Source organism: Melanerpes formicivorus, unplaced genomic scaffold (genome assembly GCF_026170545.1).
Source record: "Melanerpes formicivorus ecotype bairdi unplaced genomic scaffold, bMelFor1.0.p_v2 SCAF_21, whole genome shotgun sequence".
In the NCBI taxonomy this organism is placed as follows: Eukaryota; Metazoa; Chordata; class Aves; order Piciformes; family Picidae; genus Melanerpes; species Melanerpes formicivorus.
Window position 1 is genome coordinate 4,176,998 of NW_027142373.1, and position 23,606 is coordinate 4,200,603.

At 40.2% G+C, this 23,606-nt stretch overlaps 1 protein-coding gene across 3 annotated transcripts in view; it reads right to left on the reverse strand.

The window, feature by feature from the left end:
* PRKCA (protein kinase C alpha) overlaps positions 1-23,606 on the reverse strand; it is a 158,076-nt gene that overhangs the window by 74,061 nt on the left and 60,409 nt on the right. For all 3 annotated transcript variants that reach the window (XM_068151135.1, XM_068151134.1, XM_068151133.1), the window contains exon 3: positions 20,205-20,287. In XM_068151135.1, the coding sequence (XP_068007236.1) occupies positions 20,205-20,287 (83 nt within the window). The remainder of the gene's footprint in view (positions 1-20,204; positions 20,288-23,606) is intronic.

A 23,606-nucleotide genomic window follows, 5' to 3' on the forward strand; every position in this document is an offset into this window, starting at 1 on the left:
AATTGAATTCAATTCCCAAACTAGGAACACTGTGCTGTACCTGTGCCAATTACTTTATTGTCATGCATAAGACTCTGACCCCAGCTGACACGCAGCATTGCAACAAGGCTTCAACTTCATGTTAAATAAGCTGCCCCAGGTTACTATGAGCAAGGTGAAAAAAATCCAAACCACAAAAAAAAAACCCAACAAAAACCCAAAGCTGATCATGACTGACTGAATCTGGCACAGAAATCTATAAAAATACAGCCTCTACGAAAAACATAATTGAAAACTAGAAATAATATTTGCTCAAGCTCAAACCAAAATAGAGAGCCATTATAAAATACCAGAAAAAGTCAAATTAGACTTGTAGCAGAATATAACACATGGTTACAAGATAAAAAGAGTAATAATGATGTGTTAAGTACTTACAAAATCATATTATCTTCCCTAAAATAAACACAGTTTTTAAAGTGGCTAAACAAAATATGTCTTTACTAACTTCTGGCAGTCCCAGCTTCACCCCATTGCTTGAAGTTCATTCACTGCTTTCCATCCCTGCCCACAGTTTCTGCCATTACCTATGTGCCTGCCTCGTCAATCACAGTATTAAAGGTTGGCACCTCTCTACTTGCATTCATCACTTTTCCATTTTCCTTCAGCACTTAGCATCATTAATTTATCGAGGCTCATTCCGTTCAACTCCCACGGCTACTTTAAGCATGACAGAGCAAGGTCTTGTTTTATTATTTTTATTTTGTACATATTTCATGTTGGGCACAACAAACAAGGCTACTCTGCAGCAGCAATCCCAACATTAAAAGGAAAGCTTTTATCACAGCTTAATAAAAATTTAAGCACATGAAGGGTAAACACAGCTCTGCATTTATGGCAGCAGTTTTATTTCTAATGCAGTAGCCACCAAAGCAAGCGGACCCCCTCTCCACATACAGAGGCAGGCACATCCCTGTGTTGAATCACCTGTTAAGCTATACTAAAGCATTTAGAGAGAGGTTTTATTATCACAGTAATAATATTTTTATCAAAAAATTCTTCTGATAAAAATTCTGAGCGTTTCAACCAGCTCATGCTCCCGAGATAAATCTCCCTATAGAGAGCAGCACGACTCAGCTCAGCGCAATTCGTTTAACTTATTAGCTAACACCAGACTCAGTGGAAGCCTTTCTTAGTCATCTGGGCAGTTTCAAAGGTCACAGCAAACCTGGTTTTTGACATGCCACGTCAGATTCTCTCAGCAGAAGCTGTACCAGCACAGCTGGAGGTTTTCTGAAGATTTTTCCAAGTAGCTGCTGTTCTAACCTCCCCCTGTGCCCCCCCCCCCCCCAAAAAAAAAAAAAAAGAAAAATAATGGTCTTCCATCTTCTTCTTTTTTCTTTTTTTTAATCAATAACAAAACTATTCCATTTGGAAGGCACTGAACTATTGTCCAGAGACTATACATTATGCGCCTGGCAGTCCTGCCTCTCAGCAAACTAGTAAACACCTACAACTAAAAGAAGGATAAGAGGAAGGATCACGCCAGCTTTGATCAAATCTGACACTCATCTGTGCAACTAAGACCACTGAGTCACTCATTTCACAGACTAAATGCAGGTATCATTAGTCAGATTTTCTCTCCTGTCATCTTCACTTTTTGTATTATACTGCATTTTAGGTAACAAGAGAAAAAAACCCCACAACCGGAGTCTTAGCCAACAAATCACTGCAAGAAGAGCAGTTCTCAAAGGCTGCAAAAGGCAATCTCCATGACACAGAGATAGTGACTTAAAGTCCAGCAGCTCTGCCCTTCTTTTCTGCTGTTACATATGAGATGGTGACATTTCTGCACTCCATCTTCTGCTGAGCATTTCAGATGTATCCCATTCATCTGTGCTCATGATCTATGGATGGTGACAGAGGCTAATAAAGTATAGATTTCAAAGTACCTTTATCCAATCACTTAGCCTATCACTCCTCCTCTCATTACCAGCTACTCTGTCAATATACACACCACTTACGTATGACTTCTGCTCCAGATGCAGCTCAACCTTTTCATTGACCTGGACATTTGTACTTCTTTTCAGTCTGCCAATGAATAGTCAGGATCCTACATAAGATATTTGATGGAGTAAATTGGGAAGAGTTAAGAAAGCAGATCACCTGCTGAGCCAGTAAGTATGCAAAGCTTTGATTTTACAGTACAGAGAATAAGCAATCCACTTTAAATTGTAAATCCACAACTGTAAATCCAAAGCACTCCACATACTATTTGAGAAACAATTAACCCCCAAAACCATAGAGCCAAATCCACAGAATAAAATCACAGAATCATAGAATGCTTTGGATTGGAAGGGACCTTGAAGATCATCTAGTTCAAATTTCAAAGGCAGGCAGGAAGTCAATATACGGTGTGTTCAGTGAGACATCCTTGTGCTCTACCAACACCCCTTAGGACATCTAGTGCCGATTCACCCGAAAAAGCAATAAACAGCAGGTAAAAATGACACGTCCTTGGGTCCCCTTTGGATTAAAAATCATCTGAGCTGTGCTCAGAATAAAGTTGCAACTTCCACCCCTGCAGATGACAGCAGGACCTCTCATCAATGCCACACTGCCACCGCATCCATCCTTCAATGTCCACACTCTTGCCCCAGCCTCACAACCACGATGAGGCAGATGGGCAGTTCTGCCCTGGGCTCTCCATAAGCCTCATCATCCAAAAAGCAGAGCAGCTTTGTATGGCTAGTAAAGGAACTTGAACCAGAGGATGAGGGAATACTGATTTACATCTGTCTTTGAGATTCACTCAAGCCTTTCCCTCAAAAAAAGAAATGACATAGCATTAATTTAACACAAAGAGCAATTTATTCTCAGCCTGCCTCTGTACTAAGCAATGATATTAAAAACAAGATAGGATTTTCACGTCTGTCTAATCAAAGACACTGTGAATCAGGTAGGTACTTTTAAAATCAAAGCTAAAGAAAGAAATGTTGAATACACAGACTGAAAATAATGCCTGAGATATGAATACAGAATGTTTCTTAACGAAGATTCTGTGTTTAAAAACCTCCTCTCCAGAGGATAATGTCTACAATTCCAACTGTCTTTATATAAACTGCAGGCTAAAAAAATGAACAACAGCAAAAGCCATGCATACAAAACACTATAGGAAAGTATTAATTCTTCTACTCTTAGCAAAAAAAGAAGAAAAAAACAAAAGGGCAAGATTTCATGTTAAATCTTTCCCCTAAAGTTTTCTATAATGCTCCTTAATTGAACATGTATTTGTGTTCAGAAACTACTGTCTCAGCTATCATGCCCACAGCATCATGAAGAGGACTGTTTAGAAGAAGCAGTCGATCCAATAAAATGGGGATTTATTTTTGTAACTGCAGGTTAAAATGACAATATCTATTTAGAAATGCTCCTCTTAGTTCAGAGCGGAGCAGATCCATACGGAGGCACTGAATGCAGTAGAACTGCCAGGGAAAAAAATACGCCAAAGGAATAAAGAACAGGGGGGATAAAGAGACTGAAATTAAAGAAGGAAAATTGGAGATGTCATGTTAATGGAACACTGTGAGGAGTGGAGTGAAAAGAGAAGGCTCCTGAGCTCTGTGCTGTGCTATAGGGGACATGCCACATATCCAGTGAATGCTCTGGGCTTAGACCAGGCACCTGTGTGCAAAACTCAGCAACTGAGTCAGCAAACTTCATTTTTAGTGCACACCAAGTCAACAGCAGACTCTAACATATACTCAGCCTGCAAGTGATTGCTCCATGGATCCTGTGGAACCCCAGGCTGGTGGCACCTTCCACACTCATGTGGGACAGCCTTTGGTCCTCACTGCTGTCCTGCTCTCCCAGCACTCTCTGAGCTGGTTGGGCTGTGGGAATATGGGTCTCCAAATTATTTCCTCCGTGTTTTTAATACTTGGAAATAACCCCATAGTACAAATGCCTGTGATGAGAAGGCTCAATCAAACTGGAACAGCGATTAGCCCAAGCACATAGAACAAGTTAAAAAACTCACCACCAACTCCCCTGTATCTACAAACCATGCTCAAGCCAGTGGAGAAAAGAACTTTTCTGTGAAGAACTGGGTGCCACATGAATTTGAAATCAGGATGCTGACAATGAGATATTCCCATTGTTGAGGCCTTCTGAATCCTGAAGCACAGACATCTGCTTCCCAGTCTCTGGGGGTTCAAATTATTTTTAAACTCTGAACAAAGAACACGTAGTACCACATCCAGTTTCACAGCTGGGTTATTTTAAGTAGGCAAAAAACTCATTGGACTATAACTTTCTTATTTTGAAACATTCTAGCTTGAAGTTATTAATCTGTCCCTGGAGAATTCAGAACGTCTTAGAAGACTGGTTTTAAATATTCAATATCTTTCAAAGGTTCAATCTTCTCACATGGCCTTAAAAAAATGCCTGAAATGTCACCCTGTAATAACTCAAATGGAGCCCTTACTAAGGGAGGGATTTGGTTTCTTCTTGATTAGAAAACTTACTCTGCTCTTTCCCATCTCCTCTAAAAGGAAAGCCTCATCCTCATAAACATTTCCTGTGGATGAGAAGCCAGTATCATTTATTTTCACAGTGCTCTGTGCAGGCAGAGAGATGCAGACACACATACTGTGCAATACAGGCGGGGTCTAGAACAAATTCGAGGTCAGGAGAATGGAAAGTGGGTCCTATTCTGAATGATCCAGGCAGGACTCATCTCCTCTGTGCCTCATTACCAATTTGTAAAGCACCTGTGTCAAGAGGCACTTGCTTTGCAGGCCCGTGGAGAGAGTGATTGTGGAGAGAGTGATTGTGGAGTGCCTGGGAGGCTTGTGAGAGGTGCTGGAAGAATGCTCAGTGCCATGCGGACACCTACTCCTCGCTGTGCTGAGGCTCCTGATGCCGGGGAGCATCAGGAATTCCTCAGCATGGAATCAGACAAGTGAATTTCTAACTGGTGGGGCAACAGTCAGGAGACAGAAGCTGTCAGATGAGTTAAATGGTGTAACATGGTTTAAGTCAGCATGGACTAAATGCCCTGAAGAGCCAAGTGCAGTTTCCTTAGAAAATCAGTCTCAAAAGTGGAAAACCAGGAGGTAGCGGCAAGAAGCATCCAAGCAGCTCAACAAAATCTCTGCTAATATTAAAAGCCTGCTTTTGCATTTGCTGCTGTTTCATTACTGACTTGATGATTGTTTCTAGGTTCTTAATGAATTCAAACTCAATTTACTCACAGTAACATCCAGCTTTAGTAAATTTTCATCTTACGTATTGACAATGAAATTAAATTTTCTTCTTTATTGCAGGATGATGAATTTTATAGCTAAATCTCAAACTTCAATCCAAAGTACTTAATAGATGCTCCATCAGCCTCCACTGAATCACCAGCAAAAATTACTACTTGTCTTCCCTGTTGTTCTGTATCACAAACAGATAAACATTTTTCTTTCTGCAGAATAATTCAATTTCTTTTTAAACAACATTAAATATGTTTTAAAGACAATTGGGGAACAATGTTGCACAGTCAGAGCATCTCACCATGTAATCACAGAGGATATTCTGGATGCAGCAGGTTTATGCAAGGTCAGGACAGTGAAATATCCCAAAGGAAATCCCAACACAGTAAAGAAGCTCAGTTCACAAGGTGCCTTAGCTTCAGGCATACTGTTGTTGGCAGGTGTTTACAACAAATTAATCTGGAGAATAAAACCAGCTTGTGTTTCTTGCTCTCCTTTCCATTTTTTTTCCCACCAGCTCTCTTGCACTAACTATGAACGAGATAATTAGCAGAATGTCAGAAAACTCACTGTCATCGACCACAACAGCAGCATGCTCCAGTCCCCACTCCAACAAAGGAAGCCTGAAAGGGAACTCAGGCGGCCAATAAAAAAATCCCAATAAAATCCCAATCCAATAAAAAATTAGCCAGGCAAAATGATTTATCATCTGAAGGAAAGGGGCTCCATTGCTCAAAAATTCTGTCAGTTAGTTAATGAAGACACTTTGGCAGCATCTTCTGCAGGGGTTTCTTCCAGCAAGGAACGAAACCCCACCTGCACGCATGGAGAAGGGAAAATCCTGGCTTTCTATTAAAGATGAGTTTTTGATCAGGCATTTAGTAGGAGAGTTAGGGCTCAAAAGAGTTATAAAAGGCTAAGTTGTTGTGTTAAAAGCATAATTATTGCAAGACACACAGAAGTGAACGTAAGGAAAATACCACTATCCGTGTCCAGTCAAGCAAATCCCTTTAAGAATAGTAGCAGAACCACAATGATACTTTTATCTTCTTACAGAGAACTGTTACACACAAGTGTCAGTGACAGGATATAGAAAAAAAAACCTATCAGCAGTTCTGCTTTCTGTTCAAGAAGAGGTGTCCAGAAATCTCTTCAATAAGCCTAAAATGCAAGCAGCCACCTTTAAAGCACAGATCTAACAGAGTAATTTGATGCCATTAATTCTCATTTGAAAACTTGCATAGGAAATGAAAAAATAATTAAAGATTGTTCACATCTCCTCATTTTACACATTAAATATAGAACATCTGTCAAGTCATGATACATGGAGCACTTTAGCTGTGTCTGCTAGATGAGTACAATACTGTCTCTGTACTAAGAACATCCATGCTTACTGTCTGCAGATAACTGGTCACTTCACACCTGGTACAAAAGACCCTTGTTTCCCCAAAAAGCTCCCAAGACAAACTTTTGAGCATCAGAAAAATAACAGCAGCAGAGAAGATGATGCCATCAGGATGGACATTGAGCAAACCATGCCAAAATTCCAGCTCCAACAGTGATGGCAAAGGATGGGGAAAGGGACAGCAGAGGTTTAGATTGGCTATTTAGAAAAATCTGGTCAGGCATTGCAACAGGCTGCCCAGGAAGGTGATGGAGTCACCATCCCTGGAGGTGTTCAAAAAGCATGTAGACATGGCACTTTGGGACACAGCTTAGTAGCCATGGTGGGGTTTGGTTGAGGGTTGGACTTGACTGATGGTTGGACTTGATGATCTTAGAGGTCTTTTCCAACCTTTATGATTCTGCATTGACATCTGAGCTCTGAGGTGACAATTAGCAGGAGCTGCCTGTGTTGCAATGTGGCTGCAATTCCTGTGTGCATCCTGTTTGCATGAAGTAAACCTTCACAAAGGTTTACTTCGTTTATACATTTCTAAAGTGGCAAAACAGACATTTGTATTTCCTTTTAGCTGAGCAGATTGGCTTTTTTTTCTAACTTTCTTTAGGCAGACAGTAAGCATTGTCTCAAGAGATGACAAGTTCTCTTGAAGGGACGGTACAGACTAATAACGTGCTTTGAAGAGTATTAAGGAGGTCAATCTGTCCAATTCATTTTAATTGAACTAGACACAGATGGTATATGACTTAGTTTAATTAGGCTGTAGATAAAGAAGATCCCAACATAAGGCATGCCAGTCAAGGATAAATCATTAAATAGCAGCATATACTTGAAACTACACAAGGCCAAAAAAACTTGCTGGGCAACTGAAAACACTCTGGGTGTCAGGAAAAAATTCTTCACAGAAAGAGTCAATGGCCATTGGAATGGGCCCTGGGAGGTGGTGGAGTCACCATCCCTGGTAATGCTTAAAAAAAGACTGGATGAGGCACTTAGTGCCATGGTTTAGTTGGTGTTGGGTGATAGGTTGGACTTGATCTCGAAGGTCTTTTCCAACCTGGGATATTTCTTTCAATCACAAGGCATTAAATATATGAAATAGATTTTTCATTCAGTCACAATGACTGCGACCCAGGTAGTCATTAACAGAGATCACAGTGCTCACAAACATCTGCCAGAGAGAGCCACCTGTGAAAGAATTTCCTCGTGGAATCTCCTAAACCAGGACAGCAGGAGAACACCATATACCTATGGCATCATTTCATATTCTATTTCCTACTAAATGAACTATAAATTTTTTATCTGATTACAGAGGCATCACTGAACACTATTATTCAGCAGCACAAAGTGTTCACTGCTCCATCATCACAGCCAAAGGGATTTCTGCCCATGACTTTGTGGAAGAGATGCTGAAGACTTCTGCACAATCACCATTTTCCTAAGTGCTCTGAAGAGATGCAGTACAGCACACCCTGCATCATTTTAGGTTTTATTAAAGTTGTAATCTTACATACTCTTTATTTTTGGGTTAAAGAAGCAGTTTAAATACCAAGTTTGTAAATCAGGCACAGTTCATTAAGCACTGAAAAGCCTCCCACTGACTTGGATGCAAATTTTGTACTAATGTTAGAAACGCTGAGAAACCTACTGTTCCCAAGACCTTTTCCTGAATTTATCTTTACCATCACAATTTCCAAAGCAGCATTTTGCATTCAGCACATTTTACAAAGCTCAACTGTTACCTCATTCAATTCAGAGAAACTCATTTTCTCCTGAAAAAGAAGTGATTTCTTAAAACTGCTATGCTGAGCCATATAACTTGCAGTACTGAGGGCCTTTTCCACCTAGATATTAGTGTAACTGCAATGCTTTCTTCAACATCCAAGTACAAGAAATAATTTATGGTGTATCATGAGAATCATAGAAAGGTTTGGCTTGGAAGGGACCTCCAAAGGTCACCTAGTCCAACCCCTGCAGTGAGTAGGGACATCCTCCACCAGATCAGGTTACTCAGAGCCTTGTCAAGCCTGACCTTTAAGATCTCCAAGGATGTGGCCTCAACTCTGAACTACCTCTCTGGACAACCTGTTCCAGAGTTCCACCACCCTCACAGTGCAGAACTTGTTCCTAACATCGAATCTAAATCTACTCTTCTCTAATTTCAAACCATTGCCCCTCATCCTGTCATTGCAGGTCTTTGCAAACAGTTCCTCTGCAGCCTTCTCTTCTCCAGGCTGAATACCTCAGCTTCCTCTGCCTATCCTCACAGGAGAGGTGCTCTAACGCCCTGATAATTTTTGTGACCCTCCTCTGGACTTGCTTCACCAGATCCATGTCCTTCCTGTGTTGAGGGCTCCAGAGCTGGACACTACTCCAGGTGAGGCCTCCCCAGAGTAGAGGGACAGAATCACCTCTCTCGCCCTGCTGGCCACACTGCTTTGGATGCAGCCTAGGATGCCATTGGCCTTCTAGGCTACCAGCTCACACTATTGACTCACGCCCAGCTTCTCACCCACCAAGTCTCACCGCCTCCAAGTCCTTTTCTGCAGGGCTGCTTTCAATCGCCTCATCCCCAGCCTGTATTGGTAATGAGGATTGTTCTGACCCCAGACCAGGACCCTGCACCTGGTTTTGTTGAATCTCACGAGACTGTTCACGCTCAAAGAGGCATGCAACTACGTAAGAAAAAGCCACAGCAAACAGTGGATACCTTGTAATTTTAGACTTCATCTAACACAGTGGCACACTCCCTGAGCAGGTGTCTATGATTGATTAGTCTAATTTCCAAACGCTCCAAGTGCCTCCTTGCAGCTCCTGTTGATGCTCTGCTGGTGAGCACAAACACTAATGAAGATGTAAAATGAACTACATCTGTGTGTACACATCAGATGGACGTGCACGGATGAGGAATTTCATATTCTCCTTACAGCAGGGAAAATTCTGCCAAGAGGCCTTAATTACAACAAAATAAAAGCCATGTTGAAGGTATCTCCATGTGTGACATTCTCAGAGGGTAAAAGAAAAAAAAAATCATCTACTTCAGGAGGAATATGATTTTTAAACATGAGCATTTTGAACTTCAGGAAACGTTTAATTTTTGGAAGGCTGTATTGATGAAGATGCATTGGTCTTTTATTGCAGTGACTAATAACCCAAATTCTTGGAGTGCAGCCCAACAGTATTGGCAAAACAAGCAGTAATGAACCTGAGTGGATGGACTAGTGTGACAGGAGCAGCCAGACTGAAAACACAAAATGCAGGGCAGTGACAGCTAATGTGAGAAAAACTAAAATGGCACCTTTCCCCTCATTCATTTACAACCACTTGAAAATAAACTTCTATTATAGTACCATTTCTGGACTATTATGTCCCTAAAGTGACTTAATTTAGCTACAGAATGTCTCTCCTTGATTGGGTGCCTGCAGGAGTTTAGGTGAAGCTTGTGGAGCAGAAGCAGTCTCCTCGTCTGACCCCAGGGCTTTAGTGTTGCCAAATACAAAGCACTGGGAACTGCTTTGATTCAATTTGAGCTTGTAAGATCAGTAAACAGCTGTACCTTCTCACAGAAGAGCAAAGGATTAGTGGGGAATGATAGAATAGAACATTTTCTACCCCTCTCATTCTGTAAGGAGCTTCCAGGAAATAAAAAAAAAAAAAAAAGGATGAAAGAAAAAAAGTGTATTTCTATTTCTCTTAATTTTACCTCTGTGTGGCCTGTGTCTAAATTAAGCAGGTTAAATATAAACCCATTTGTGTCTGACCAAAGTCTTTCACATTATTTATTGCCAATCCTCTTTATGCAGGAATATTGAACAAAGTCTGTTGATTACAGAGTTCTTTTTATTTTCATGAATGGTCCAATCATGCTCTTGGCACATGAAGATACAAGTAACAGCTGTTGAACAAAACTCTGGGGGATTACATACTGCTCCTAAAAGTTCATTTGGTCTGGTTTTTAATTTTTCGCTCTTCTATCTTTTCTTGCTTTGGCTTCTCCAAAAGCATTTTCCTTCCTCTTTCACCCCTTCGAGGACAGAGCCATTTGGGAGCTACCAGGATATTGCCAGCAGTGGGCAGGGGAGCAAGTTCAACTCTCCTGCTCTTGCTGCCAATATTCCACCAATATTCATTAAACCTCCTGACTGAGCATTGAAATCCACTTGGTAGAACAAGGCCAAGAAGACAAAACTGAATAAACTTTGAGAACAACCACATAAATTAAACTCTCTTCTTATTAGAATTCTAACTTGTTTTAATTAAGTAAAGATCCTTTTAATATGGTAAAAAAGAAAGGTTGTTAATGTGCGTAGAGGAATGGGATTTTGGGCTTCAGACTTAACAATACAACATGACTCACTTACTTGTAAGTAGGTCAACCTGTAGGTACTAATATAGCCCTTGAAAAATAAAGAGTGGATTTTGACTAAAGGAAGGATTTCATAGAACTACTTTATAAGAAAAGATTGCCAGGTCATCTTCCTGTTGCATGCCTGGATTCTATGGCTCAAATTGTCTTTAATTAAAGGCAAAGAATTTGGGATAATGTCAGATTTCAAGTGATTGTAATACAGAATATTTTGAACAGGTTTCTTCTGAATAGATTGTTGATTTCCACAATACAACAGGTAAACAGATTGAAGAAGAACAACACTGACCACATGGACTGTCAGCCTGTGATTTACAATTCACACACTTGCAATCAGTCACCAAAAAAGAAAATATGATAATAATGACACAGTTAGTTGATAGGAGAAAAGGCTATTTGCAGACCAAAGATTTATCATTTCCCACCTCATGATAACTTTCATTTAAAAATATGAAGAGCCCAAGGTTCAGAAAATGCCTTTTTTTTTTTTTTTAAGAGAGCTACAGAAAAGCCACTTCAGAAGTTATATTGTTTATAGCAAGTTTGGATTTGAGATTTCATTGTTTTGCAAAGCCTTCTTAATTAGCGCCCCAAAAGTTAACAATCTACAATTATTCTATCAGTTCTCCTATCTGGGTCTAACCCAAATAGCTACTATAATAACCAGGTTTTCAATAACCTCAGGCTTTTAGCTTTTCTGGTTGTTTTTTTTCATACAAAGAAACACAAACAGTCAAAGCTATGCATATGCTTTTTATAACTATTTTCACAGAGGCTTTTATCTCCTTTCTGGTCCATTCTCTGCAGGTCTGATGCTCCTGTTGCCATAGAAACAGACCTGAAGGTAGCTTTGTTACAGATTACAATGGGTTTCCCAACACTAAGAAATTTTTTTTTCCTGCCTTAGTTCAGCAGGTACCCTTCTCATGGGGGCAAAAAAGAAGAAGAAGAAAAAAATATCAGTACCTGACTCTTAGCTATTAAATTCTCATTACCAGAATTTATTAAATGCTTTTGCTTTTAGTTTATGAGCTCAGCCTACAATCACTGGTACTTTCATTAATTACCTGGGCCGTGCTACAGTTTGTTTATTTGCAAATGAAATCAAATTATGAAAGGAATCATGACTGACAAAATTAATTCAACAGAAGCATCAGGATTTGGGATTTTTTTCAGCGCAGGTTCAAAGTCTGTTTGCATCAAGTTTCGTTGGCTTGTTACAAAAATCCAGCCAATTATAAAAGGGAGGAAATCTTTTGTGACAATGGTATCACTTCATACACCTGCCCTGAGCTCACTGCCTCTTTCATGACAAATCCAAGCTTTTCTAAAGCCTGAAGAAAAACCCATTCATTATTCGGATCTTTTAAGAGCATCAGCCCAGTAATGGACAGCAGAAATCAACAGGAAACCAACACAAGACAAAACCACCCCCAGGGGTGAAACTGAACTGTTGTTGTTGATGCAAAGCTACCCAAATGCTTTACCAGGATCAGTTAGATAAACAGCTCAGATGCAAGAGGATGACAGCTGCTCCTTTGTCAGCCAGGATGCATCTCTACCTCTCCTCCCTGCTTTTCCTCCCTCTCCTTCATTGCTCTGTTCCAGGGTCAAAACACCCTTGATAAAAGAAACTTGCTCTCTCCTACAAAGTACAAGTTGTTCTTTTTTACCCAGTGCCATAGATGGTTTACTGGAGTTGTGTGATTGATACTGAAAACACAAGGCTTTACCAGTTTAACTCAGCACCGATCAGCAAATTTCTCCCAACACCCCAAGGAAACAGCTACCAACAATTCACAAAGAGCTAGGTATGCTCTCTGGTGACACATTCCAGAATTATTTGTGGCATATGGGATCCACAGTGCTTTTCAAAATTAGCCCACTCGTTTTATTCCAAATTAAGATTTCATCTAATTTTGGTGCAAGAACTGCCACCTCAAGAAACAGGCACTGCTAAAACTGCCTGGCATTCAGCAAGGTTTTCTCAGTGGTCTGGGCCTGTGGATGTTCCTTCTAGTGAATAAGTTCAGTGTGCCATAAGCAGACATTAAAAGCATGATTGTGGGGGTGGAACCTGATGGAAATGTCTATGGCACATATCAAACGTGACATCTCATGTAAGAAAGTAGATTATCATTAAGTCTTCAGCATTCTTCTCCCCTAAATCCCAATGTCATTACACACACAACAAACTTTTGCAAAGGGTAAGTAAAAGAAGACAAGGAAATAATTCAACTTAAATGTCACAAATGTATTCTTCAGAATTGAAGAAATAAGGGCTGTTGGAAAAACATCAACTTCAATTTGGGGAACTAGAAAAGGTTTTGATTGTGAAATTAACAGCCAGATTGCTTAATCAGTTGTAGCTAACTGCCACAAAAAACGCAGCCCTGTCAACAAGATCTCTTTGTCCTATTGGGAGGAACTTTGCTGAGAGTTCTCCTTTTATAATATCACTGCCTAATTGTTCTCCAGTGCTAACTTATGAAGATCACTGATATTTTTAGATGCAGCATTTATAAAAATTCCCTAACTCTTTCAGCAGAACTGCCTCTGTTTAACTATTAACCCTTCCGTACATCATCCACCTCACACTGTGTATTGCACAGACAAAGCCTAGAAAATAAAAATATGCATTCTATATGCATTCTAATTGTTGGTTTGGTGGTTTTTTATTTTTATGATACAATTAAACAGCATTTGAAATATTCTGGATTGGGAAAATAAAATTTATATTCTTTATAAACCAAAAAGCTTTCAAAAGCGTGAGCTTTCAAAGTTCAGAGACCGTAACAGAATGTTAGTGAAACCACACACCCAGTGTGAGGTGCAAGCTCCACAGGCTGAAGGCTCAAAGGGCTGCTGTGGAATAGCTGAGCAGATGTGCCTCTGGAGTCACACTCTGTGTGGACAGTCACCCGTCACGGATTTCCTATAAGCGGGGCATCGATGAGGAGAGGATCCAGAGAGCTCTTTCCAGTGCTGCAGTGTAATTTTTCCATGCATCTTCTGCAGATGGACAAACTAAGCGACTCAGTTCCAGGATTGTGTTGCAGGATAGATGGAAGGGGTAGGAATTAAAGTAGTTGTAAATGTTCGTGAACCTCTCCCCTTGTAATTTAGTTCTGTTTTCCTTCAGAATCATTCACTCTACCTTAAAAGCCATTTTAGGTGCAATAAAAAGGAGCCTGTGCTTTCATTTAGGAATAGAAGGCACAAATGCTTTCTCAGTAGATGATGTATGCAAACATCTTCCAGTGCCTGAGCTGCTCTCGAATAACCAGGGAAGCTGCTTCCAGCTACTGCACTGAAAGCTTTTAGGTGAGCAGTGCCATGAACGCTTCTGTAACAGCCAGCTACGAGCAATTAAAACCCAGCCCCAAAGAAGCACTGAGCTGGCTGAGCAGTAAATAAACTGGGCATGGGCACCGAGCAGTGGGAAACCACCCACAGGCAGGTGAGGAGCAAATTCTTGAACACAGGCAGTTCCTGCCAACTGCTGATGAACATAAGGTGGAGAGGGTGACATATGGCTGGATTCTGTTTAGTGAGATGGCTGGGAAAATAAGGCAAGTCTGAAGAATCTGGTAAGGGGAGAGGAAAGTCAAGGGACATAAAATGCTGTTCAAGTTTAAGAGCACATGAGGTAGGAAGTTGAGGCACATCCTCCCTACCATACACATGAACCTCCTTCAGATGCCAGCTGAATATAAACAGCACATACACTCAATATACACAGGGTCCTTTGGGGCAGATTTTCTTCTTTAATTTCTCTCCCTTCCATTAAAAGAAGTCTCACCTCAGGACTGATCCTGTTCAAATTAAAACTTCATTGTCAATATTACCCAAACACCCACATTTCCTCATGAGCCATTCTAGCTGTGCACAGCACCAGTTAAAAACAAGGGGGAAAAAATTTGATAAGTTATGTAAGGAAGTTTTCCCTATGGTTAATTTTTAGGGCTGTGAAGTCAAAGTCATAAGCATGAAACCTTTCGTTCTCCATGCACCACTTCAAACACTCCGCAGAGATTGAGAAATCAGAGTAATCACAAGAAATAGAATACTTATTTTTTGGAATAAAAAGATCCTTGCTCTCCTGTAAAATGTCTTTATTGCATTGACACTGATTCTGTTCATTTTGTTAATCTAGGTGCAGCTTTTGAGGGAGAGTGGAATAGTAAGATAAGAAGGAAGACCATATTTTGACAAAAGTTATGTTTGCATTGGAACTGGTTTCTAATCAGAATATTACCTACTGTTCCCACCTCATAATGCCTACTGCCAACAAAGCTATTATGACTAGTAATTTTCTTAATGAGAGAACACATCTCGATTTGTAAATAGAGGGGGCTTTATATTTTCATTGTTTAGGGCACACAATGAAAAACTTTATAGCTTAGATTGTTACATTTATTAACAATCAGTTCCAAAAATTCAAACAGGCTTCCCTTTCAGAGAGCAGTTTTGCTAATCTGGCAAGTGGCAAACTGGATCTTGCCAGCTCTTCCTGCCTTTGTCTATCGTTTGTGAAGAGTTTTCATGTAATTGTTTTTAGGACAGGATTGTCTATTATCCATGATTCAGATTAGCTTAATAAAAACCTATTTTTATGGTTGGACTCAATGATCTTAAAGGTCTTTTCCAATGTAAATAAGTCGATGATTCTATGATAATATTCGTGAGTGATGCTTGTTTGTTGCTCAGGTCACTCATGATGTTAAACAGATTATAGCTGTGGGTTTTTTTCATTCTAAAAACAACCAAATGGTTAACAGCAAATCAGACATGTCCTGCTGCTGCATTTCATTATCCCTGGAAAAAGACTGCAAAGCTTTCTGATTAAAATTCCTTTCTAACTAGTTCCTACACTCAAGTCTTAATACTATGCTTCCAGTTACTGTCTTTTCATGAGGGTTTGGTTTGGGTTTTGGGTCTGTGTTTGTTTGTTATTTTAATTTCCAAGACCAGTAAGCAACTATCTTTTTCACTCTAAACCCAGCCTCCTACATGTGAACAGTCTGGCAAAATAATTAAAGGCCAGTAGGGAAAATAAATTAAATAAAGAAATAAATTTAAAAGAAGGAGGAATTAAAAATTAAAATATTTCAGCACTACTTGGAAGAGAAAAAGAAATCTGGTCAAGACACCTTAACCCTTCAGAACAGCCCCATTATATTAATCTGCTCTTGCTTACTAGAGAGGTGTGACAGAAGGAAGATCCTTCACATTGTCTGTATCAAGAGCACAGGTATCAAACTGAAGAGCACAATGCTGCAGTAAAGGGGGACCATAAACACTGCTCCAAGCCTAAGGCTGAACCCAACCCTACTGCTATTATACTGCAAACAATCATACAAATGGCAAATTCCCACTGGTCTCCCAGCATATTAATTTCTGCAGGGAACTGCTGCAGCCAAAACACATTACAAATGCTTTGTAAATAACTACACGACAGAAATCTCCCTGTACACAGTTTTATTTTTGAAGTAGTTCAAATTTGACTTCCAAAAGAGTACTTTAAGGATGTATACTTCAACCCTTCAGCCACATGTACACATTAAGCTTTCATGGAAGTCAGAGGGAAGTTTCTAAAAATGATAGGTTTTCTCTCCTTTGGAGCGTTCCTAAGCGACTAATAAAGCCACTGCTGAGAAACTCTGCTGTCCCTGGAGGCAGGGAGCACGGGGGCTGTACTACCCTGCCTTCAGACAAATCTACAAATAAGCCCTTGCAATCGTGTCCCAGATAACTCTGGCCTCCACAGGGACGTCTGTGAACGCTTACCTGCAGGAGCTGCCTGCAGGAAATGCCTCCCTGGGCTCCTAAAGGCAGGTTTGCTCCTGAGTGGGAAACGTTTTGTAGTTTGAAACGTTTTGCATTTCAGCCTCGAGTGTCACCCATCACAGGGCACCCAGCTGACTGTTAGACCTCAGATTCTCCTGCTGAACTGCAACAGTTTTAGCTGACAATTATTCTTATGATGCATTTGTGAGGATTGCCTCATTTAGGCTGAAAGTAGAGTGCAGGATAATGTAAAAGTATTGTTCTAAAATGTAATAAATACTATTACAGTGTATAATTACTATCATGTATAATTATTACTATGGGAAATGTCATTTCATTAATGACAATATTACTTTTGCAGTGACTGGAAAGGCCACACCATGCAAAGACACGGGAGAATTTGAGCATGCAAATTAATTGTGCACCTGCACAAAAGAATTTAGGAAAGGGCTTTTTAGTATTTAAAAATCTGCTAAATATTATGATAAGCTTTGCAGCACACCACATTTCAGAATGGGGCTTGGCCTGAGATAGGAATAATTTACTGAACTGTAAAAGGGCAGACGTTAGAGTCAAACATTTCAGTAAATTAAAGTGTAACATTCTGCAATCCTCTGTGTAATGGGAGCCACTAATGTAGCACAATTTTAGTAAAATGAATTTATTTTCTATTTGCTTTTAATCTTCAAAGTGGTTTTGAAATATTGCCTCTGAGTAAATACTGAAAATGATCATTTGGTAACCCAAATATTAAAATAAGGCACTAGGGCTGATTTATTTAATCACCAAGGCCAAAACCCAAACAAATCAGGATATGCAAGCAGCAATATTAAAGACTATTAACAACCTGCCACAGAACAGATTCTGTAACTGTGAAGAGAGTCAATAAAATTAAACAGTCTCACAGAAAAATTGTGTTTCCTCATTTATGATCTTTAGACGAAAAGCCCTGAAGAATCCCTGTTTTATTAAGAATAACCAACACCACCTTCAAGAGTCAACTCATCCATTATAAGGACAGAGGACCTCATGAGTGTCACCATAACACTGGCAACCAACAATAATTTTCATTAACATCTCTTAAGCACAGCTAAGCAGTAAGTTAAAACTAGATTGAAGTGGTTTATTCTACTTGTGGCTTTAGGACGGACCAAAGCAAGTCAGCAATGTATTGTTCATAGGTGTGGACTATATTTAGAAATCAAGCAATTAAGCAGATATTCTTTAATTGATCAGACTGTTGCTGAAATTCTGGCCCCTTTGAAGCTCAGCAGAATTTTCTCACTGACACCCACGAAGTCACATTCCACCCAGCCTGAGTGCTGCCAAAACAGCCACAGACACGCACAGTGGGGTGAATATGGCACTGCCATGTACCTTGGTTCATACCTGCTCTCGGGGACCTTAACTCAGCTTAGTAAGAGCAGGCATTTGCCTAACATGCAAATTTTGCCTACTAAGCTGGAGGTAAGAGTTTCCAGGAGATCAGGTCCTGTGGTGCACAGTACAGTGTCAGGACTGGCACTGCCCATGTGCTCACTATAGAAGGTGAATGGAATGCACCACAGAATGCATTCTCATAGAATGCAGAGAATCACTCAAATGTCATCCACTAGGATGCAAATGGATTGACTACAGCTAAAGCCTTCTGGGACTACTACAATGTGGCTAGGTGTTACCACCTGCATTCTGCATGGTAGTTTATTGATGAGAACACTCACCCAGACAGGGGCAGACTTGGATTTCAGTGTCCCTGTAGCTCAAGGCACTTCAAATTCCAAAAGGCTGCTCTAATTGTTTCCCTACCTAAACAGAGTCAACCTCCACACTCCAAAGTATTGAAGAACTCTGCAAGTGACCATCTCCATCAGCTAAACAGGAGAAGCTGAACAGGATAACTACACTCCTAATGGGAGCATCCTTCCTAGGTACTTGGAGTTAGATTATGTGAAACATGTTAAAACTAAACTGTTATTAAAATTCTTCTCAGCTTTTCAGCACTCCCCTGTACTTTCATTAAAAAGCAAGGAAACTTTTTAACATGGCAAGTTTTCCAACCCCCCCACCAGTTCCTGCCCATATATTGTGCCTTGATCTCATGGCTGGCATATTAAAACAATTCAAGCCCATTAAAACCTAGAAAGAAAAGTCTTCTGGTGCATTTCATCAGAAGGGATAATAACCTACAATCTAGAGCATGAATATGTTATAAGAAACAAAACAGAGCTGTTCAGACAAAGAGCACTTGGAATGCATTGTTCCCATAAGCAGATGTTACATTACTTCACTGTAAAGCACAATTTATAAAACCCAAAGAAATGTTATTTTTATGTGAACAAACAAGATTAGTTGATCATTTCAGCAGGGCGACACCAAGTTCTTGCACACGTGTCTCACCATGCAAGCAGATGTGGTGAAAGTAAAAGCTGGCTGTTGTTGACCAGAAGTGCTATGTGTATATGGAATTACTGACAGTACAGAATGGGTGTATCCTGACTGGTATTCCAGCTCAAGCATGACAAGAATCTTTTCAGAAACCAATCTCAGAGAAGCCAGTTGAACTAACTGTCATCTAATAGATGGAGATTCATAGAATGGTTTAAGTTGGAAAGGACCTTAAAGGTCATCCAGTTCCAACCCCCTGCCATGGGCAGGGACACTTTTCACTAGACCAGATTGCTCAGTGCCTCATGCAACATGGCCTTGAATGCCTCCAGGAAGGGGACATCCACCACATCCCTGGGCAACCTGTTCCAGTGTCTCACCATTCTCACTGGAAAGATTTTCTTCCTAATCTGCAGTCTAAATCCACCCTCCTCAAGCTTCGATCTATTCCCTCTTGGCCCTTTCCTACAAGCCCTTGCAAAAAGTCCCTGCCTAGCTTTCTTGGAGCATCCCCTTTGGGTACCTGAAGGCTGCCCCAAGGTCTCCTCAGAGCCTTCTCTTCTCTAGGCTGAACAGCCCCAGCTCTCTCAGCCTGTCCTCATAGGGGAATTTTGAGATTGTGTGCAAAGAACAAGGAGCAGAATGAACTCTGAAGATATACCTTGAGATAAGATGGCTACAAAAAAGCCTCAGCTTTTCCTGGGAACTGTTAATATAAACCACATCCAGCATAAAGCAAACAAAAAGTAAAACTCTGACTTCATGCTTGGACAAACAACTCAGGGTTGTCACATTCTGTGGGATATTGCTCTCAATCACACATTCATTGTTATTTTTTTTTACCAGAAATAGATCTTACAGTCCAAAGGTATCCACTTCAGAACTGCTAAAACCCACTCAGACCACAATTACCTCTCATAAAGAGCCTACAAATACTGTTTGTAATTCATTCTCACAGCTAGACAGTAACAATAGCGTAAGATTAGGTCTAAAAGCAAAACGTTAAATGTGAAGTACTTATACTTACATCAGTGTCGGGTCCCTTGTCAGCCCCGGGACAAGAGAAGGTAACAAACTCATGGCACCTCTTATGGACCACAAAACAGCAAACTAGAAGAAAAGGGAAACCAGCAGTTAGAGTGGCACAGAGCTGGGGGGGTTGTGTTGTAGCAAAAATAGTAACAGAGGAAATAAAACTTACAGTCAAATCTTTCCCTGTAAGTCAATGAAAGAATGGCAAATAAAGGCAGACATCAACAATAGCATTACAGAGTAGATAAGCCTGCACCTTTGTAATCAAACTTCTACTCAATGATAACGTTTTAATGTCCAAGACAGCCCATAATGTTAAAATATACTGTGGAATGAACAATTCTATCAAGCCACATTCCCTGAATCTAAATTTGTATCTCTAACTGGAGCTGTCAATGTGTGTTCAGGCAAGAGCAGAAGGCACAAATGGGGAATGCCAAGCTGGAATAAAACCCATCCTTGGGTAGGGAATTTGTTCAACCTGCATACCTTGGTGAAGCTGCCTATAAAGAGCCAAGGTCTTTACTAGTTAATTGCTTCTGTAAGAAACCAAAGCTCCGAGTAAAGATTGTTGTAGAGAACAAAGTGTTCTCCTCTCACAGAATGGCAGGAGATAATGGGAAAAGAAAATTACGAGCTGAGTCCCATCTAAAATTTATGAATGGCCTGAAAGAACCTTTTCTGAGATAAGGAAAGCTTCTTTTAATTTAATTATGTCCTAAGACTGAGGCTATAGGCTGGCACAGAGCATAGGTCACACATGTCCGCCCAGTGCATGCAAAGAGAACAGCATGGTTGAGTGTGCTTGCTTTGGGAAGGAGGTATTTTAGCTTTTCACCCTCACTACAGGTCCTTCCATAGGCTTAAGCTCAGTTCAGATATTTCAAAATTGGCCAACGTTTAACAAAGCAGAAGAATTAAGATTTGAGATTGTGAAAAATCTTAAAATAAAGCCCACACCATCAAGCAATGAGTTGAGAGATCATAATGGAACTATTCTAAAGTAATTCACAATTTCTTTACAGATAATAAACTCCCTGAAGACTTGATATTTTCCCTTTCCAATAGAGAAAAATAAACCATTTCAAAGGACAATTCCAAAGAAGAAGAGAGATTTCAGTTGATTGGCAGCTGGTAAACACTTCATTTCCTCAAGTTCAGAGGAAATCAAATTAAATTATCTCATTAAAAAAAACCAAAACAGCTCATTTCACGAGGCATCTTTACAGCTCTCTTTCCCATTTGCAATGTATGTGAATTTCTTTCACCTAATGAAGAGAGCTGACAAAGACATTTATCAAGAGCTTCACACAATGATGATTCCACCATAATGCCAGGCTGGTCTCATTTACATCCTTAAGTCAGCTGTCTGGCTTTAAGGAATTCTAATCATCCTTCTATCTTTCTCCAGCTCTTTTTCATCATCATCCCATGCAGTGATTGTTTCTAACTGTTCTATTTCTGACATGACATATGTTTATTCTTCAGGCTCATGGAATAAACCAGGCTTTGCTCCACTGATTCCAGATAAGCTCTGCTGATTTCTTGTGAGCCAGAGTTCTGGCTGCCCACTTGGTTTGTCTGGTTTGCTAATCAATCTAAATCCCAACGAATCCTACAATTATCATTTTGATGGTTTTGTTTCTACCAACTGAAAGTTCACTAAGTGGCAATTACTATTAATGCTACTTGCAGCTGAAAAATATTTCACTTCCAAATTGTATTTCTCATTCCAACCCTTCCACTCTGGAAGACAATAGCCCGATTTATGTTTGCAGGAATAAATCACACGCACAAAAAATAATCTTGTTGCATGCTTCAGAAAACAAAAAAGTTAACTAATTACTTTTATAGAATCTAAGAATTGTCAGGGTTAGAAGGGACCTCAAGGATCATCTAGTTCTAACCTCCCTGACAGGGGCAGGGACACCTCACACTAGGTCAGATTGCTCAGAGCTACATCCAGCCTGGTCTTAAAATCCTCCAGGGATGAGGTTTCTACCACCTCCCTGGGCAACCTGTTCTTGTGTCTCACCACCCTCCTGAGTAAAAGCTTCTTCCTAACATCCAATCTGCATCTACCCATTTCTAGTTTTGCTCCATTCCCCCTAATCCTATCACTACCTGACACCCTAAGAAGTTCCTCCCCAGCTTTCATGCAGCCCCCTTAAGATACTGGAAGGCAACAATAAGGTCTCCTTGAGCCTTCTCTTCTCCAGACTGAATGGCTCCAACTCTCACTTTTGTAGGCAGTGATCATACAGTTACAAAATACAAACATTATAATCTATGCAAGAGAGCTGAGAAATAGCTTTGGAAAAATAGAAGGGAGCTTGCTTTTCAAAGTTGCATCTCAGGTTCCTCCAGTTCCACCTTCATGCAGCAAGAGTGTACATTATACAAACCCTGCACACTGGGGTGGCTATTTTGGGCAGTATTTATGAAATACTGTGGTCACATCATATCTCTGAGCTGACAGCCTCCCATAACCTGTTGAAGAATTGATTCAACTAGAGACAATGTCAACCTTGTTTTGAATATGATATAGCTGAAGTGCTGAGATAAATACGTAGGGAAAAAGTGCCACTCTTGGCTACAGCCTCATTCTATGGTTATGGACTTCAGCTACTAACTTCCATGAAAGTGATGCTTATCACACTCCAGCTGCCAAAGCAAGCTAACTTGTCCTTTTGGTGTTTAAGATACACCTCAAAAACTGTCACTTAAGGCTTCAGTTATCAGTGTTGACCACTGAACTTTTTTTAAACCTCCTGTTCAGTCTTCTAACAGACTGACTGTTGTGTGCACCTCGGTGGGGACAGACTCAAGTCCTTCTCCTTCATTTCTCGTTTGTATTAGGTTATCTATCTCCAGAGAACTCGGTTCTTTAGTAAGCAATTCCAAAGCATCAGACCTTTCTCGCTTTTTGAAAACACTCCAGTGAGAACCAAATAGTTTGACATAAAAATAAACAATGGAATAGGCAACAGAATAGGCAGCTCCCATGGAATCAGAAATCTAAAGGGAAAAGGGATGAGGGTGAACTAAAAATCTCTTGTTAGCAGCAACCATTTCCACACACAACACTTAACATCCAAATTTTCCATCTGAAATCCAGCTCTTTGAGTGGATTTCAGCATTAAAATTTCCTTAATGTCACAAAGCCCTTCAGAGTTGGAGAACTCATGTAAAAATTTGTTTGGTTCAGGTAAGTGCAAACGAAGTGTTTCCTGCTTAAATGAAGCTGCCTTTTTTTAGGAGCAGGGCTGAAAAAAAATAACCTCTAGCTTGTTGCTTGTTTTGAAAAGCTGTTAATAGCTTCACATCACTTATTGCAGCTGTTGAGAAGTCACATTATGTTCACCACCTTCTTGTAATGAAAGTTCTATTACGCTGC